The sequence below is a fragment of the Chlamydotis macqueenii genome, chromosome 1 (genome assembly GCF_036417535.1).
Source record: "Chlamydotis macqueenii isolate bChlMac1 chromosome 1, bChlMac1.mat, whole genome shotgun sequence".
Lineage (NCBI taxonomy): Eukaryota > Metazoa > Chordata > Aves > Otidiformes > Otididae > Chlamydotis > Chlamydotis macqueenii.
This window is the reverse complement of record NC_141556.1, coordinates 44,510,980-44,531,157: the sequence shown is the minus strand read 5'-3', so window position 1 is coordinate 44,531,157 and position 20,178 is coordinate 44,510,980. Positions and strand designations below refer to the sequence as shown.

The 20,178-nt window shown below is 36.2% G+C and overlaps 1 protein-coding gene across 6 annotated transcripts in view; it reads right to left on the bottom strand.

Moving 5' to 3' along the window:
• Positions 1 to 4,812: 4,812 nt before the first annotated feature.
• METTL25 (methyltransferase like 25) overlaps positions 4,813 to 20,178 on the bottom strand; it is a 61,217-nt gene continuing 45,851 nt past the window's right edge. For 2 of the 6 annotated variants that reach the window (XM_086749883.1, XM_086749920.1), the window contains exons 10-12: positions 7,351 to 7,425; positions 6,672 to 6,743; positions 4,813 to 5,089 (exon numbers count right to left, since the gene is read on the bottom strand). In XM_086749883.1, the coding sequence (XP_086606009.1) occupies positions 4,991 to 5,089; positions 6,672 to 6,743; positions 7,351 to 7,425 (246 nt within the window). In that variant the 3' untranslated portion in view covers positions 4,813 to 4,990. Of the gene's footprint in view, positions 5,090 to 6,671; positions 6,744 to 7,350; positions 7,426 to 16,643; positions 16,810 to 19,853; positions 19,924 to 20,178 lie in introns of those variants that run through there. The other 4 variants (XR_015258784.1, XR_015258785.1, XM_086749893.1 and 1 more) reach the window with 4 other exon arrangements.

The window sequence follows — 20,178 nt, the reverse complement described above, 5'->3', positions numbered from 1 at the left end:
AATGAAGCATAGACCAGATCTATGGATTATACAATAGGCACAAAATAAATGTTCTGTAGAAAGTAACTTTATTTCCTGGGTTGAACAGTATATCAGATTGTTGCCCTAAAAAAAAAAAACCAAAAACTTCTGCATCTAGTTCCTAGATTGTTAGGAAAGTTTAAAAGCTGAATCTCCTGTTTACTTGCTGAAAGTTCATGCTTTCCTGTACTTCCATTGAATAAGATAATTACATTTCTCCCTACAGTTTATAAAGAATAGTAATATAGTTTATGGTAACTGCAAATCTTTGAGATATTTTTCCATATAATCTTGTCTATGTGTTTTGTGTTTGTCAGTTTAACAAATTCTGTGCAACAGCGTGCCTCACAAAGTAACCTGTACATATACTGTGCTTTCCTACAAAAGAACACACTTATGAAGTACAATTCCAATTTCTTCTAAATTTCATTTGCAACTTAGAAACCATTTTCTATTTTCCTTTGAATCCCCAGTTCTGAGGAAACAATGGTATATAGTAGGATTCCACTTGGATAAAGTAACTTAAAATTACTGTAATATAAATTAAAAAAAATAATAAATCTAGAAGTAGCTCCCACTCATAGCAATTAGTTAAATTCATTTACCGTTCTGATGAGCAACAAAACTGTGTTATGATAAAAGTCTACCTGTGGAACATTAACCACAGGACAAAATTTTGTAGACCTATTAATGACAGTCAGTATTGACTGAAGTAACTAACAGACTGAACTGACTGAACAAGACTGTTAAACGCTTTTCAATAACAATATCTGGAGAAATCTTTGAATGCTGGACAAACTCCTTCTAAGAGTTCTTTTGCCTTTTAACACAAATCAGAGAGCAGAATGTCATTCTCTTGCAGATTTCATGAACAGCATCACTGGGATGCTGAGACAAGCGTCTACTCCTCTCCAGTTTGATACAGACACTGCAGACAGGCTTGAGAAGGATGCAGGTGTATAGTGGGAAGATCGGTGTACAACAGCATATTCTAACAGTTTGAGTCAAATTTTCATTATGTTGGTGGGTTTCCTTGGACATCTGAATTTAATGATAATGTACAGTGGAATTTCTGTGAAGAAAACACTTCAGAGCTCTTGAATCAAAAAAGACTTCTGAAGAGAAGATAATGTGCATAGTATTTTTAATAACCTATGCTTCTCAGGCTGTCTGGTGCTTATTAATCTGTTTGATCATTAGGAATTAATTTCAAGGCTTTAAGCGAGAAAGCAACAAGAAGCATAACCGTGGTGCAACTTCTCTGAGGCATCCTAAATCTCAGAAGGATTTTATTCCTTTTCGTAGAGTAGTCTGAAATAAAACATTGACAAAGATAGCAACCAGGGACAAGCAAGTTCAAAGAAACCAACCTATTCAGTGGTTGCCTGGAGATACAGAATATAGAGCCACCAAACTGGGTTGGTTATTTCAGACAGTGAGGGAATTGCAGCTGGACCCCAGAGAAGTAGGCCATGGTGCCATCTGGCAGGAAGTATGGGGATTTTGAAAACTGAAAAATTTGAACGGATCTCAGAAACTAGGCAAGATAAAATCACTGTTCTAAGGGTTAGGTGGCCATTTTAAATGCCTCAGCAACTATACTTCAGTTCTGATTTGATTATCAACACTGAAAATTCAGCTACTTCTCAGAGAAAAGGAAGTCTGAGGCACCATACTAGGTTAGCTATTTCACATGTAAGCAGGGAAGACTGTCTTAGTGCTGGTCCTATTTCACCTCTTGCCTTTAGCATTAGTGTTCTTGGTAGTATAATGACGCACTTAGGATGTTTTTTATGAAGTAAATCTGAACCAATAAGTACTGACAGGAAAGAATACTCCAATAATAAAAAAGACATATAGCTGCCACCAAGCCAAATACTTTTAGCATATTTTCCCTGTGCAGATTTTATGCTGTCATAGGACATACAGATTTTGAGTCTCCATCATGACATAGCAAAAGCATTTTAACTCTAAGCAGACAGTTGTTGTTTTAACAGTGAATTAACAGATAATGTCAATGAAGAAAATAATTTGTAATAAAAAAGTTAATATTTAATCAGAAAAAATCTTGAAACTAAAATCCCAGAAACTGAAACAGTGTAATTTTTTTTTTTTTTTTTTGTGGTGTGATCCTCTAAGGCATGAATCAGAACTGCAGAATTAAAGTTTATTGCCACAAAAGCAGGCTTGGAGATCTTAGGGCTACAATATACTCTTGGATTAAGGTTGCACACATACCCTGCATATACCCTTGTTCCTTTATCCAAGAACAGAATTCAGCCCTAAGGAAAATAAATAAAACACTCCAAATCTGCTACAGAATATGTAAGTGTGCCAGGAACAGAAACAGGCAAACACCTGAGGGAAAACAGGTATATCCACTGTTCCTTAGGGAGCTTATCAAGATAGATAGCTCTCCATCACACTTCTATTCAAAGATTTCATCTTATTTAGGATATGGTTTACGTTATGGAAGAACTTCTGGCTATAAACATGAAGAAAAATAGTGTTCTTCACCTTGATTACTGTCAGGGATCTTTCGATTATGTAAACACAGCTCATAGGTATTCAGGCATCCAAAGCTTCAAAACAGCTTTGAGAGCAGACAGCAACTGACTTTGCTGAATGCAAACTTGTCATATAAACCTCTTGATAGTTATCATTCTAAGAGGCACATCACCTCTGTCTTTGCCTGCATAGACTACAAAATGCGTGAAAAGTACTGAAAGAGCCTGAGAAGTTGCTGGGGGGCATGCAAATTTATTCAGACCTTTTTGAATCAGTGGAAGAGCACTTGGGCTAATCCTAGAGATGTGCTTGTTATTCTAAACTGTTGCAAATGTGCTCTTAAGATAGTAATAAGAATTTCACTTTGAATTTAGATAGCATTACACACATATAAATATCACACAAAATTAGGAATAGTCTGTATACCCTATGCAATTTTGACTGTGTTCAAATTAAACCAGGTGGGGCTTGTTGAAATGAATATTTTTGGGCCATAACAGGATACTTTTAAGCACTTGCTTTCAGCGAGAAACTGCTTTCTTAGTTTGGACATCATGTATGCCCAGTTTTTAGAACACGGTCTGAAAAAAACAGAAGAATCAATTCATAACACAAAAAAGGCAATTTCATACCCAAGGAAATTTTTCCAGCAGCACACAAGATTGGCATGACAACACTAACACTTAACTAATAATTAGTCATCATGTCTTAGCAGAACATAATATAATAAAACCTATTTTTCTAAGATTTTGTTGATCTTTTTGCTTTTTAACATCATGTACTTTAGATTGCCTCTTTATATCAGATATTACTGAGTTCTTTTCCTTCCAGATGCTCACAGGTTAGGAAACTATTTTATTTCTTTTGATTCCTCTCCTGGGAAAAGAACCTACCAGCTTGTTAGCTTCCTCAGTACTCCCTACGTAACAAAAACTGGCATATATGGAAGGCCTCATTTTCTTTTCTTGGCTCTGCTCCAAAGATGCTGTGAGCACCTGCAACTTCTGTTTATTTCCTTGGGTATTGCAGGTGTTCAGTAGCTCTAAGGATTGAAAGTACTGGGATCGAACAAATGTGAGAAGCTCATACCGGATCCATGCAGCTAACAAGGACTGTGAGTCCTAAAATAGACAGCAGTGAACTTACACCACCAAAAAAAAAAGTATTTCTTCCAAGTGACACATCAAGAAAGAAGTGACTTGTTAGAAAAATACCTTATTTCTCTTTTCTTGAATAGCCAGGTTCACAAGCTCTCATTATATTTTGCAGACTGAAACAGAATAAGATTTGTTCCCACTCACATCTGAATCTCAGTTTGATTCCCATGACTATTACTGTCACTATACAATTCATATAAAAATATTTTCTGTTATTCTCATTTTCTGGCCACTAAAGTTGCATTCTTCCCTTTTCTTCTTTAATGTCACATTTTATTATTTATTTGTTGTCCTTTTTTCTGTGCACTGGTAGTTAATTATGTTTTATATATGCTGGAAAATTCCAATAAAAGCACTAGGACTTAGAATAGAAACTTCTCTTTTTTAATTGATGGAAAATCTCCAAGTTTAATTAGGCAACCCATTGAGACAAATGCATCAACAAATAAATTTCCCACTCATTAATGCACTACAGCCAACAAGAAACTGCCTAGCAAGTTTCAATTCACTTGGGTACCAAAGTATTTATACCCACCACATTTGGGCCAGATAATAGCCTTCTGATAAAACTCAAGGATTACAGAGTGAACTCCAGCAGGGCAGCTGATTCTTAAGCACTGGGAAATCTCCCACTGGATTAGAGCACACACAGTTTTTAATTTCAGAGTGACAGGCAAACAAGTGTATGGCAGGAACACGCCTGAAGGAAGAAGGGGTTAATACAAAACTGCTCTTTGCAGGTAGTTACTATGTAGGCTTTTCTAGGTTGCTCTATAAATTAGCTGGTCCTGATGGCCTGGAGAAGAGGGAAATACAAAGATCCTATTTAGTCTATGAACCTCTTCTTTACGGTGCAGGCTATTTTGCTGTTTATACTATGCACCAGCTGAATCCAGAAAAGAAAAAGGCAAGGCTAATCTGAGACTGCTGATGCCACTGGTAAAAACTGAGAAGGTATGATCTTGTGATCAGACATATCAAGAGAAGGGACATTGATACATAGCATAATGCCTTAAAAAGAAGAAACATAAAAATTATTTTAAATAATAATCACATAATACAGGTCATAAATTTTATAATAAAGCCAGATGTTCAACATTGTTTAATAACTGACATACGGAAGCAATGATCTTTATAAAGGAGATATTTATTTCTCACGATTCAGAGGCATTGCACTTTTTACTTTTGCAGCTGAAAAGCAAACAGTCAGTGTACTTGAGGAATCAAATAAAAATAACAGAACAAAAGTGAGGAAACAGCAGTATCAGTTCAGCGCTTTCAACCTATCTGCAATTTGCTTCCATTTAAAAACATGACTGTTTCTTCAGAGCAATAACTGCATAGCATCTGGGGGATTTCACGGGATCAAATAACTTCACAAGTCCAGACCAGGCAATGTTGTCCTGTAAAATGATATATGATTGAAGTATATAAAAGTGTGTTTGACTTAAAAGCTAAGATACGGTAATAGGTCCACATTTTGAAATACAAAATTGCAAAAAAATATTAAAAATCATCCTTGACGCAAAGCAGAAAAACACTTACCTAACAAGAAAATCATGCAAAGTTTGTTCTGAAAAAAAGATACCCAAAACAGGATGTATTTTAAAGACATCAAATTATTTCTGGCACTATCAAATGACAGCTTTCCACCTCCTTCATCAGTAAAGCTTTTTTTTCAGTGGAACTATAGCAAAGAAATTAAGGATCAAGTCCTACTCATTTTATGCAGCACATTCTACTACTGAAGCTAATTAACTGACTTTTCAAATGAATAAGGCCAGCTGGATCTGGTCTTCATGTTGCATATGGCTTTTATAATTTCTGGTTTTTTTTCTTCCTAAACACATTTTGTGAACCAGCTAGTACAAGATTAAATCAATGCATATATTATGTTTAGAAAAGGTAAATTAGTGCTAAATGCAGCAAGTCTGATCTCCTGTCTTGGAAACCATACAGATCTCTATGTGATTTATAACTGGTTGACACTTGGGAAAATACATCATTATTTAAATATTTCAAATTTCCCCTCTGTAAAAATACCAGTTAGAACAAAAGCATACATTTACTACAACTCAGTTATTCCAAGCGCACTGTGGCAGAGAATAAAGTGAATTTTTACTTATGACAAAATAGAGCTGTTAAAATGAAAAGTTTATGGTGGAAAAACAGAGCTATTCACATGAATGGGTTTAAACTTTATTTCAAAATTTTCTTTTGACTGTGGCCCAGAGCAGAAGCTGGAAGATGCTACCATTTCCTCCTAACAAACTATTATTTGTCCAAAAAATGTTTACTGGTGCAGAGAAAGTATGACTGCTGCCTCTGAGTTAATCAGGCCAAGCTCAAAGTTAGTGTTAGAAGAAACACTGTAACATAAATCATTATGGAGTAAATATAGTAGCATTTGCTTATTATATCCCAGGTCTATTCTTGTAAAATATATCCAGGCTGTATGTTAGTTTAATGTACCTCAGTTGACCCATACAGTTGGAAAAAGTGCACCCTCTCTCATCATTGATCTTAATTAAAAAACAATACAAAGAAATCAGAAACATTTTGAATCTAATTCAAAATTTCTTGAATTATATGTTCCAAAACATTCACTGGAAGCTCTAGCATATACAGCACAATGTTTGTGTAGGATTTCCAGTATTATTTTTCATTATTAGACATCTCAATATGTTGTATAAAATGAGCTTTGTTGCATATTTAATTAATTTACTTTTTACTGTCTATTGACTAGTAATTACCATACAATTAAAAGAACATAAACTTTACTGTTGCTGCTTTGCTGAAAATAAAAACATCTGCTGGGCATATGTTTATACTAAATGGAATGAATGCTTATACTTTTGCAAATATGATGAGAATATTAATTCCACAACAGAGACTTTTGGTCTGCCCAGTAATAAATTTGCTGAAATAATAGTCTCATTTCACCAATGTAGCCTTTAGGTATCACAAAATACAATCCAAAAATACCTGCTCCTTAAGGTAGCAAAGACGATCCAGAAGTATCAAAACTTCTATGCAGGGAGCCAGAACAACCTTCAACTGAAAGAAACATTAGATACTCTAATGACTTTGGGAAGGAGAGACAATACACTTCCAAATGGCTACACCTCCACAGAACCATTCCAGGAAGGTCAATAATTTTCTAGTGGTTCTGTTTTACAAATGTCACCTTGCCAATTTTCCCTGTGGGATGGACATCTTCAAAACAGATTATATTAAAGATCAAAAATACATGGAATGCCATAAAGCCAGGAAACTATGTTATTTAGTTGGTTTTGAGACATTGTCCAACAAGAAAATGATATTATATGAAGCAGAACAATTTTAAAGAGGGAAATAATGAATTTTAATAAAAAGAATTTTTATGAAATAACTGTATGGAGACCAGTATAGGTTTAAAAGGAGACTGACATTTCGTTTTCCAGGGTAATAGTCCCTCTTGAAAAAGAATCTTCCATGTGTTCACTTTATTATTTTACTGACACCTAATATAGATTTGGAATAGGATCCAAAGTTTGGAAGGGGGAGCTGCTTTGTTTTTGAGATTGCATACCACAATGTAAGACCTCTGCATGAAACTTAATGGGGCTTTGTTCTAGACTAGCACATATATACAATGTAATAGTATTAATCCTATAACTTTTACCATATTAAATGCTTCAAGCTCATTCATTCTGTCCTTGTATTTTTCATAGTAATCCATTATACAGCTGTCTGGGAGCTGCAGGGGATTAAAAAAAAGAAGATATCAGAGTTATTCTAGTGTACTTTTTCAAGAGAACTTTAAAATGACATATTTTTCCGAGTCACACTACAAAATGAAATTTGCGTTTTGTTTTTGAAATTAGCACTTTCCTAAGTTTTATAATAATTTTCCAATAGCAGTTTCTCAGTTGTCATTTACAAAAACTGTTCTTCAGATAGCATTTTGCACTGACATGAAATACTGAGATATGCTCATTATTCAGAAAGCTCTAGCCATTCTTAAATGAGTATTACACAGTAGAGATAACATTCTCATTTCCTTTCCCACGTATCTTATCCCCTCCTGACCCCTGTCCTCAAGAGATTTACTTAAACAGCTGAGGAGTGGATTCTGGTGTGAGAGTAACATGATTCAGTCAGGATTCCTGGATGGTATTTCACATTACAAAACCAACTATCAGATTCTGGAAATAATACTTTGTTTCTCTGTGCCTCAAGTTACCTATCTTTAAAATAAAACTTTCTCTACTTACTTTTAACTACTACACATTCCCCTCTTCTTTTCCCAGTCACTCAATGCAGCATTGCCAGCACTGACACTATGACTGTAAATGCTGTGATTTGGGGCTGAATTTGATACAAAGGCAGCTCAAGAACTTGACTAAGCCAAATACTCCTTCCCTTTTCAGCTCTTAGTGGCCACTGCACCACTGCAGGTAGCTAGAGCTATGACCATAACCGCTCTTCACAAAGCACGTTCTCTGCAAGGCAGCCAGACCACAACGTTGTCCAGTTTTTAAAGGTCATGATGTCTCTACTCTCCTGCTGTCCACAGTCCTGGATGGTAAAGAAGACAATTGGGCTAGCCACTTAAGGAATCTGTCAGAGAAGAGGGAAGTAGGTTTGCAATGTAACTGGTCGTGGAGGCTGCTGGAAAGAGCGGAGCTGAAATAGTCTGATGTACTACTTCAGTATTGGGAGTCTGCTCTACAGCTACTCTGTTATGGCTACGGAAAGAGCTAGTTCACAACTTAAAAGTAACCGTACTGACAGAAGACAAGGAAAGCTGAAGGGTTTAACACATTTTTGCATACTTTTATCCGAAGAGTTATCAAGAGTTATCTGAAAACACATGGCTAATCCAGTTGCAAAGAAGTAAAATCTCAGTCTAAAACACGGAAACAAACTAGAAAACATTTTTAAAAAAATTAAGTTTTCAAATTAGGTATGTATTATGAACTTCATCCTAGGACAGCCAAGAAGGGAATGAAGTGACCTCAGAACTATTACTCATTGTCACTGAGAAGTTCTCAAAGATGGTATGTCAGATGGCTAGTAGATGTACGTCTTTTATTATAGAACAGTCTGTTCAAATGCAATGCATTGAAAAAAATGGAACAAATAAAGAATATAAAAACACTGGAATATAAGCAAATGAGTAACAGTAAGCATGAATTTGTCAAGAACCAATCACAAGTCAGCCTACATTGTTTGTAAGAAAGGTAAAAGAATTTGCAACAGCAAAAAACTACTAGTTGTTATATTTTGATTTCAGCAAGATTTTGACATGATTTCAAATAACAATTTCATAAGCAAATTTAAGAAATAAGGTTTAGATTAAAGTATTATAACATTAACTGAGTCTGCAAATGTGCAACAGGAAGGCATTGCTAGAACTTAAAATAATTTTCAGAAATTGGAGCATTGCTTCAAAAAGAAGTTTGAGATGCTGTCCAGGAAAGCAGATGGGACTACACTCAGGCAGAAATAATCAGCTGTTCAGGACGAGGAATACCAAACGACAATCTGGGAGATACAGCAGATCATAAGCTGAGCGAGAGTCACAGTTGTGCTACTGCAAAAAAAAGCAATCTCCATTCTGCGACACGTATAGCAGAGCAGCCTGCAAAGTGCAGGAAGTAATCCTTCAGCTCTGCCTGGCAGTGGCAAAGCTCTAGTTGGAATACCGCATCCATTTTTGGGCATCAGGTTTCAAAGAAAGAAATGAACTGTCTGAAAAAGCCCTGAGAGAGAAAAGAGATCAAAGATCTAGAAAACATGACCTATGAAGAAAGACTGAGAGAACAGGAACTGATCAGGCTAAATTAGAGAAAATTGAGAGTGGGCATAATAGCAGTTTTTACAAGGCTATCACGAAGAAGCAGGGAACAGTTTGTTCAGTGCCTACACTGGGTAGATAAGAACTAATGGGCTTGCATTGCAGCAAAAAAAAAATCAGCCAAAAACCTGGAGAAACTTTCTCTCTCTGAGTTTAAGGACTGGGGAAGTTGTCAGTCTCCACCACAGGAAGCTTCAAGAAGATTAGACAAATATTTTGTCTAATGACGCAAAATTCTAACGCTGCCTTAAAACAAGAGGATGGGTTAGAAAAACCTTTGCACTCTTTCAGTCTTTTTTTTTTTTTTTAATTTAGAAAGTACTTTTTCCCAACTACAGAGGCAAGGTTGAATAGCTGATCTGGCAGTACTAATGTGGACTAACAGGACATTTTTGATCTTGTTGCTATTTTATTTTCAGTAAAATCATGTAAATATTTCAGGTTTTTTTTTTCTTTTCCCCTCTAAAGAGCCAAGCAAACTAAAATATATCAGTCATGAGATAAACAAAATAGTTTATTTAACCTCTGCCCTATAAGCTTTTCATTTCAACTGAGAATTAAAAGGGTTTTCGTACAATGGATTTTTTAAATTACGAGCTATTTGGAATTAAAATACAAAGATCTGTATTTGTAAAAATGCAATCATGGAATCTTTCTGCTTTTGCTTCCTTTATGTTCTCCATTTTTCAACATGAAGCATTCAAATGAAAAGCAAACAAGCTGTGAAATGTTTGGCAAATAAAAAGCTCGGTCAAAAATGTCTCTTGGATGTTGCCATACTCAAGTACTGAGCCCAAATGCCTTTCCACTCCATCCCTGCTTACTACACATTCCGACTGAACGCACCCTGCTGCCATGGATAGATTAGGTACTACTCCAAACTGTTAAAAGTTTGGTGAGTGAACTAATTCAATGCAACAGCCCAGCTGGAAAAGAGAGAAAGCAACCACCAGAAAGGACTGATAGAAAAGGGCATGAAAACGGTAACTGGTGGCTAACTATATGTGGTCCATTTATTGCAAGAAGACTAAAACCCGGATAACACTGGCTTTGTCTGAAACTGCAACAGCTTGCCACCTGGCTTCAGTCCTTACAAGGTACCTAACACAATCTCCAGCTACCTTTCCAAGGTGAAGAAGGAGTAAATTGTTTACATTTCCAGGAACAGGATTGTACTTGCACATGCAAACCAAGCCCCATGTAGCCACTGGTGGTGTCCATGCAGTTGTTCTCTATGATGTGTTGCCACGCATTTGTGTATCCAAAAAATTCTTTAAATACATGCACTGAACTTTTTACATTATGATGTCGATACTGTGAACTTACGGCCTGAGTGAAAATGCAAAAAAAAATCCCAAATACATGTAATTATGCATTTGTCTTAATAATGATTCTGTACTCAAAAGATCCAACTTACACTGCTGATATTCAAGTAACCTTCAATACATAGAGAGGTTTTTGCTGATTTAGCCACAGTATCTCCTGGTCTTTATCAGGTTGTAAACAAAAGCACCTTGTCTCTTTGCACTGTGATGGTGGTGCATGCCTTCTTCTAAACTCATTCCTATGTGGATTGGTGTGGTGGCTCAAACAGCTGAAACAAGCAAGAGGAACTAGAAGGCAGCAAGGTCTCCACTGACGTAGATATTACTATACTATATGCTGGAGGTGGCACTAAAACTATACCATAGGCCAGACTCATCCATTGCAAATGCTATGAGACTGTCAACGGAGCCCTGAGAGCATGTGAAATACCAGAAGCCTGAGCACGCCCGACTTAGACTGCAATCCCACAAACATGCTGATTGAGCACGGGCCAAAAATGAAACATTCAGGCACAAGGAGGGTGACGATTAGTGATACCATACTTAAAATTTCTCCAGAGAGTATTTTTCAGAGCTGTGTCTTCCCCTACAGTAGGAATATTTTGATTGAACGAGCGTCTCTTGGACTGAACATGTCCAACACTGCTCGCGCCCTACAAAGCAGAGCCAGAGTCTAAGGATGCCGTTCCGCACTCTGTTTAAACAGATGTAATTCCTCTTTGCTGCCTCAAAGGGATTGCTTTCCCCTGCACTGACTGCACATTTCTATGTTTCCTCTCTCTTCCTGTACCAGCATTACCATGAACACTAGCAAGAGTACAAGAAAGCAGTACCGCAACCCTTTTAGCAGAGCAGTGTCTCAGATCAGTTCAAAACACTTGGGAGACCGTACCATACAGCAACTTTCTACAGTTTTCCCATGACTCAGGTAGTTCGAAATAATGTAATGTAATATAATGTAATGCAATGTAATGCATTAGTGTAGAAGAATGTAAAACAGACAATGTAATTACTGAGAAACTTAGGTTTATTTAGAACTGCGTTTAAAATGCATTTCAAGCAAATGCAATCATATTATTCAGAATTATATCTAACTGCAGTAAAAGTCACATCTCTTAAGACTCCTTGTCAGACTAGAATGTTTTGCTACCATAATTGGGATAGTATTTTGTCTGTTTGAAAAACAATACAGTAGAAAACAGCATTATGCAGATATACTTTATAGGGTGTAATACAAGTGTTACCTGAGCTTTCATTCAGCATTTCCCTAACTAACAAATGAACCAGAAAATATGTGAGCTGAAATTCCTTCTGTCCAATAAAACAGTTGAGAAAGTCACCTCTTCAACAATTGTAAAATGCACTAAGTGTATAAATTCATCGAGTGTCTCCAATTTTAGACTCAGTTAATTGCTGTGTTAGAATTCATGGGAAAATGGAGAGTATTGTTTTGACCTTGACTCCATGTTTGTCAAATGGCTGCACACAACAAAAAGCATCAAAACTATAAATAATCTCAGCAAAGACCAACCAGTTTGAGATATTCACTGTCATTTAAAGATATAGTGCAGGGTACACATTAAGATTATAAGTAATTTCAGGTTAAAAGTCCCTCTCTTTCCCAATTTCCATAAAAATTTTCCTTTTTAGTTCCCAGTATAGTTATATATTTCAAATTAGTTCATGTCTTAATGTACTATACAATTCCACTGCTGACAGTTCCCTAGTCTTAGGTATGTAATTTTCCAGCACTTTTTTGAACAACAGTAAAATTAAGCCACACAATAAGATTTTTCCTCTTACTTCCTTTCATTTGCTAACTGCATTTCATGATATTCCGCTAGTCATTGCTGAGGAGATACTACAGGCCAAGGGACACTCTACGGCAAGTTAAGAAAAGATCACTACGTGATCTACAGAAGCTCGGAAAGATCCAGTGCAGATCCCACAGGACGCAGGGCACAATTTTATTGCATCACCAGCTATAAGACATATCTTTTTCTCTTTGAGTATCACCCTGGGATGGCTTCCTATAAGCTCTGTAGTTTGGGAGGATTAAAGTGGTGAGGGTTGTAAAATCTTGGGTTAAAGTGGGCTCTTGATTAACTTCATAAGAGAAGACAGTGCAATGATGTTTTTAAGACACTGACAAATGCCAAAGAAGAGGGGAAGGCGCTCCTAGATTTTTATGATAGCAAAAGAGCCAGTGACACTGTTTTCACAGCAGCAACAGTGTTGCCTATTAATAATATTTCACTTGGTGCAATTTAGCTGACAGAAATGGAGAAAAAAAAAAAGAGACTGTCACAAAATCCACCATGTTCTCAGAAAACATTCTGGTGGCACTTAGCATTCTTCCAAGAAATGCATTTGAAAACAAAATTGCTATCTCAAATAGCACACCACACTAAAACTTAAATTATGAATTTGCCAGTAGTAATTCTCTAGTTAAGACTCAATTTTCAGAAACTGAGAAACATGACAGATGAGAAATGGAAAACATATTCAGCCATTTGAATTTAGGAAGTAAAAGAAATCCATTTGGTTAAAGAGTTCATATTGGTACTGAATGTAAGTTTAGAAATTCTTCACTCAACTAATCCTTTGGGATAGGTTTAGAGAATGCCATGCTCCTTTGGTCAAAATCTTGCAAGGTCAGTAAAACAGAAATTCATATGAAAAGCTACTTTTGCCTGCAAAAATTTAAATATATCATCTGTACTAAAGGTGGAAGAAGTAAAGATCACTCCATTACTTTAGAGTGTTCTCACATGGCCGTGAAAACGTTATTAAGCGGTTTCTAGGAAGGACGGAACTGCCCAAAAATCTAATTTTAAAAAGTGCAGCTTTCTAAATACTATAATGCAACTTATCCTGACAAGCTCCATAAGGACAGAGGCTTTTTATTTTGTCCCAGGCTCATGTGCTCACTTAATTACACCATTGCTTGTCAATGATGTGTACAGAGCACAGTGTCTCTTAATTATATGGTTTAAAATGATGAAAAAAAGAGGTGAAACATTCTGTTCAACGTATTTCGACATAGTTGTGTTCAAGTTCAATGAATCAGAAGAACATTAGAACACCTGAAGCACAGCTGGTGTAGGACCAAACTAGGAAATACATGTGATAAATTGCAAATGGTATTGCACGAGAAGCACAGATGTGGAAATGGGAAGGTGAATCCGCAAAGCCTACTCACCATTACTGACTAGAACATGATTATGGACTAAAACCAGGACAGCTCATGACACAGGCTGGACTGAGAGCCAACATAGAGGGGGACAAGGCTACCCCTGCCTGTTCCTCAGAGGGACCACAGAGCTCGTAAAGGCTTGTCAGATGGCTCCTCGTTGGGGCTGGAAGGGGGAAAACATGATCTTAGGGGTGGATCCCAAGAAACTCAAGAGGTGTTTCCAAACATTTTCCCAGCCACTGACTGTGAAGTTATTTGCAATGTACATCTCCATCTAATACTACAGCAATCTGAACACTATCCCATATCTACGCAAACTGGAACTATTTTTGTATTCATTGTAAAAAGAGCACTATTATCATATAAATAAATGCAAGCAAGCACAGCATAATTTATGTCTGCTGAATATTTATTCAGGACTGAGCCCAATATATTAAATATAGATTTAGCTAACATGAATAACTGCCTGATCTTAAAATAAAATAAAAAATCTCCTTAATCCATGTTCACTCTGCCATCTGAGCAATTATAAGAAGGAAACATATATTAAAACTGCAGTTCTAAACCAGTGATAAATCACTGAAACCTGTAATACAACCATATTTATGCTCCAAGTGTAAACTCAGTTAATTTAAAATTAACATGTCTTCTTTTTATTAAAAAAAAAAAATCAACAGAATCAGTTATTTTATTATTGTCTTTAAAAACTCAGACCTTTGACTTTATTTTTTACTGGATAGTTATAGCATTGAGAGATCACTCAGCTCCGCTACTTAGTTTTCAGGCTTTAGATGTATGCTAATACTACTGGCAGACACTTGCCTCATTAAAATGAAAGCAAAAATTCACATACACATACTTTTGTGTTTTCTTAAAAAGTATCACTCTTTTAAAAAATCACTACTGCTATTTGAAACATATATCAACTATTCAAACTAGCTATATACAAAGTGTCCAAAGATACAAGAAAAAAAAAAATTGTCTGACAAAAAATAACCAATTAGTGAAAAAAAAAAAAATTCACACAAATTCTGATTTCAGTATTATCTATCAGTTTTACCACTCAAAATTAAGTAGTCTGGAGTTTGCAAAAACACAAAGTCAATAGAATAAAGGAAAGTAACTTAGGAATTCCAGTAAAACTGAGGTAGTAAGCCCAATGTATATCAGATATCTTTGGGTTTATTTAATTATATTTAAAATGCAAGCATAATTAATACAGGAAAAGGATTCCTTTATAAATGAATGATATGAAATATTTTCAGAGATTCTTCTAATTAGAAGACAAAAGTACATAAAATTAATTATTAATTATAAATAAACCTAAAAGTTTTGGTTATTGTAGAGAAAGCAAGCACTAACATGTTTATTTAATGAAATACACTCCTAAATATATAACCTTTGCAGAATATACAGGACAATGTGACTTATATCTAAATTTAGCCATATAGCTACACCAAGGCTTTGAAATATTTTGAGTCTAACATTGATAGACATAATATATCAAATATCAAAGTTGTCTGCATTACTTAAGATGACAAATGAGCCTTTTACAGGACATGAGTTTCTCTTACTCCGTTATTAATGTAAATGCTACTGTGATGGGTAAAACGCCTCACAGAAGGGTCCAGTGCCCTTCACTGACCTGCTGGTTGAGACCTGACAGCTGTAAACTTTTTTTGGGATGCTCTACCTGAAGCACAGGATCAGAAAAAGACAAATGGGCAGCAGCTGTTTTTAAGGAGTATGGTCAGGGTTAGAGCAAATGAGGATGGTGGAAACTGAGCATTAACCCCCTGTTTATTGTTGCAGATCTCACCTCTGGTTGTTAGATGGGGCACTTGCCAAATAAATAACTTTCTTCTGGGGGAAGAGCCCCAGCAACTGCAGGCTATGTACAGACACCAGACTGTTTGAAACTGAAATACACTAGTCACGCAGGACTTGGAAGCTCAGTTAAACAAAAATCAAGTAAATCTACACCACCACACTTGCTGGCAGGCACATATACTTCTGTTTGTGTGCAAAAGCTTAATGTGATCCTACCTCTGAAATGGCTATTGCATCTCCCCAGCATATGTCTACATCTGAAAGGGTTAAGTGATTTATAAAGTATTTTGACTACAACAGAGTAACTGCCTTATATGCTATTAGCCCATAGCAGTAACTATAGCGTGAATATAGCGGGAGATGAAATCAAAGTGACTAATAGCTTTTCTTTGCAGATGTGTCAGGAGTGTTTTCAGTCCTGTATATCTCCCTGCAATCGGACGTGGTATTAAACAGCATTCTCTCCTTATTCCCAGACTGCACTTTACATGAATCCTGGCCGGCTTCTCTTTGTTAAACAGCTCCACCCGCTGAGGCTCTCACTTAACCAGCAGAAACGGATCCTAGCTGTGCCATAGATCACAAAGTCTGCCAGACACATACTCAGGCCTTGGCCTTGTAAGCACTTTCTCCCTTTAATCACCTTAAAGCCAGGCCCTTTGAAAGATCTTTTGCTAATCTAACCCAATAAGTACAGGACACTGGGCAATTTAAGAAAGTTTTGAGTTTTTCCTTCAAAGACTCAGAAATACATAAACATTTACAGAAGGACTTTTTGCTGTGGCAATGCCATTTGTAGCACTTATTCTCTTAAGCAGCAACCAAATGTCTTAAAAAAGAGGCTTCATTTTAAATCCATCTGCAAGGCGGCTATAAACAGAGCTGAAATGTTCTGCTGAAGAGAAAGGAGTGTAAGGGTGGCCAGCTCCTCTAGGAGACAGAACAGGGATAAATGCTTCATTCTCTTAAGTGAGAGTCCCATATTCATGTTAAATTAGGTAAAAAAGTGAATAAAAAGAAAAATAAACCTTCTGATAGAATTTCTTTCATATCCATGCAACACTGAATGCTCTGCCCATACAACACGGAGTGCATAGGAATAGAGTGAGCTATGATGAAGAAGAAAATAACGAGGAATAAAATATTGCCTTGGTGTGTATCCCAATCAACCACTAAAGCCCTGCGCTGGGATCCATGGCCCACAAAGCAATTCCATTCGTTCAGAAGCTAGAAGCAATATAACCATACCTGTGAAGCATCAAGCTCACACTGAAAGACCTCTCTCTGCCCTCTCAAAATGAGAATATTATGTCAGACATTCAGAATCATGGCGTATGTCTCAGTTCTCCTACCAAGGTGGAGAGATGTGTGAAAGGAATGATCCCATACCAAAAGGCAGAAAAAAATAGTTCATTTGCATCTCAGTGTTTAATCTGGACCTGACAGGCTCTTCCACATTGAAAAGACACACAACAGAGGAAATTATTTTGGCTAAGGTAATAAGAAACTTCAGTCTCTGAACAGTAACTTGTAACAATAAATGGCAACAATAAATACTATTTTTTTTCCAGCAGAAAACCAATTTTACTATTTTGTCTCGCTCTAACTCACTTCTGATTGACAATCTTTTCATAAACGGTCTGGTTCCTATTTCAAATAAGCAAAGATCTTCACATCTATTTCACAAATGAAAGAGACAGAGGGGCTTGTTCACATGAAGAGCTGGCAGGATTAAAGAACTTCTCTTTACTGAAAAACAACAGCAAAAATTAACTTACTGTTTGGATATTTATACCTGATAAGAGTCTTCATCAGTTCTGTATTTAGGAAAAGGCATACATTTACATAAATGAGCATCAAAGTAGGTTAGGTGTCTTATGCACTTGCTCTCTTTATCCTGCCTCCACATTTGTGCCGCCTGGAAAATGAGTGCATTGCACCAGAGCTACCACTTGATCAAGAATGGAGACATTGGTATGTACACAGGAAGCAGCTGTGATGCTCATCACGAACCACGAGTTTGGAAGGATGTTTATGCTCCACAGTCCAGATTCATCCACAGGGATCAAAAACATCCACCACTTTACCATACAAGGCAAGCTACCAAACCCTGGCAGTGAATCCTAAAAACTTAGTGCCACTACCCATCTACTTCCCAGTACATTTACACTGGTTCAGAGATTGACCTCTTTTTAATTTTTTGATAAGCATAGTAAAATACCTGAAACTCTCAGTTTTCTGTTTTTGAGGAAATATTTTTGCACATGTAAAACAGAAACCCATATGCAAGCAATTTTTTCTTGTAGTTCTCTGGTTGTACTACACAGTGTTACTAAGTTTTAGCTGGTTTTGGAACACCACCTAAATAATTTCATGCGTGAAGACAATGATTACTCCCTTTTCTTGTGAATGACAGCCACATTTTGGATTATTCTGAAAGTATCCTTCCTATATGCTTGCTCCCACCTTGTATTCTTCCGAAGGCATCAGGTTTTGGCCACTGCAGGAGACAGAGTAGACATTTTGTCTATGCAGTGCAGCTGCTCTTTTGTTCATTTTTAAAAACAAAACTACAAAACAAATTCTGCAAAAATACGTCTTTGATTTTTGTTGTCTTTCAGAGCATATGTTTAGGCTTCATCACATTTTTGGCTATGTAAGTACTTTTTTTTTCTGAAGAGAGGAATTTAACACATTCTCCAATATTGTATAGATACAGCGCTGACTCCACCACGAAAACTGCAGTGTCAGAACCACTGTTGAGGGAGCAGTAACAACTTTCCTCTCAGTAGTATCAAAATAGCACTGTTTTTATGCTGCTCCAGATTTCAACATAGCAGGGAAATAAAAAATAATATTGTTAAGATCAGCATAAAATCCAGTCTTCAGTATGCAGCCAGCTGTACATAAAAATGAGGAGAAATATAAGCAAAAATGAGCATTTACTTGAATCGGGTCTTTAGCAACCACACAAACATGTGCAGCTTGAAGTAGTGTTGACAGACAACTTTCTCTCAGGGCAACTTGCATTTGTTTAGGCTCTTTCTCGAAAAAGGCGGCGTGTCTAAAATCACATATATTGACACAAAGTTTCTACGCTCACTGGTTTTAAAGAAAATAATGGATAACTCTCTACCAGCAGTTTAATTAATGATTTAGTAAAGTGATTATTGCACAAACAATCCCCTATTGCTTTTGGGTGACTGTACACATAATGTGGAAGACACCATTTTAGCAGTTCTTTTCAGCTGGGGTAAACGCATGATGTTAGAGGCTATTTACCCAGAAAAGCAATCAGGTAACTCAATCTGCAAACAGAATTAAATATAGTCCTTTTAAAACAAAGTGAAATTCAGGCATAAGTCTTACTCTTAATGCTGTAAGCATGATTCCAATGTCCTTTGCATTTACTTGTTTATTTGGTTTTGCATTTTTCTCCTAGTTCACGGTTTGATTAGCCTGGCAAATTTTAAGGGATTTGAGATTTTGACTACAGATTTTACAAATTGCTTTGCCAAAGACTACTACATTTACCTTAAATATTTTACATACTTGACACTCCTACTTTTTTATTTTATTTACACTAAATGTGTACTAAATGTACTCTCTGGTGTCTCCATCGCACAACTTGTTCTCACAGTGTGGTTGTGATCTTCATACGGTCATATTCCATGCCTAATGCTATGTTGCCATCTGTTGACCAATTTAACAGTTGTAATACTGAGATAAGACAGTCAAGAAGATTAAAAAAAAATCTCTGGGAGATTTTATAAGTTTAAATCTCAATTTTGTATTTACTTCTTTTTCTCTATCTAGGAAAGTTACTTAAAAATCTTAATATTTATCCTCATCATTTAGTAATTTAATGAAAAAAAATATTAGGCCTTCAAAGATCTTCAAAGGCCACTTGAGACTGTCTAAAGGCTAAATAAATTGGGAACTAAACTGTAAGAAAAACATACTGTATGGATGGAATTGCCTATCTTGCTATAATGTTACATTTTTCAGTTTCAAAAGGTGTCCAAAGGGATCAAGATAATATTGCTGCAGAAAAAATGAAAATAAAATGGGGTCAAAGTGTTTACTATGTGATTCATTATTCATGGTTTTTTGGATCACTTTCAGTTTAAACTTAAGTACAGATGAAAAAGTAACACGTTTGTATAGGATAGTATTTCAGTTCGCTTAAAAGGGTGTAAGAGTTACTTTTATCAGAATATATAGTATCAGCACAGGCAAGAAGTTCTTCATGCCTACTTCACTTGGCATCTGAAAAGTGTATTTACCTCTAAATGACAA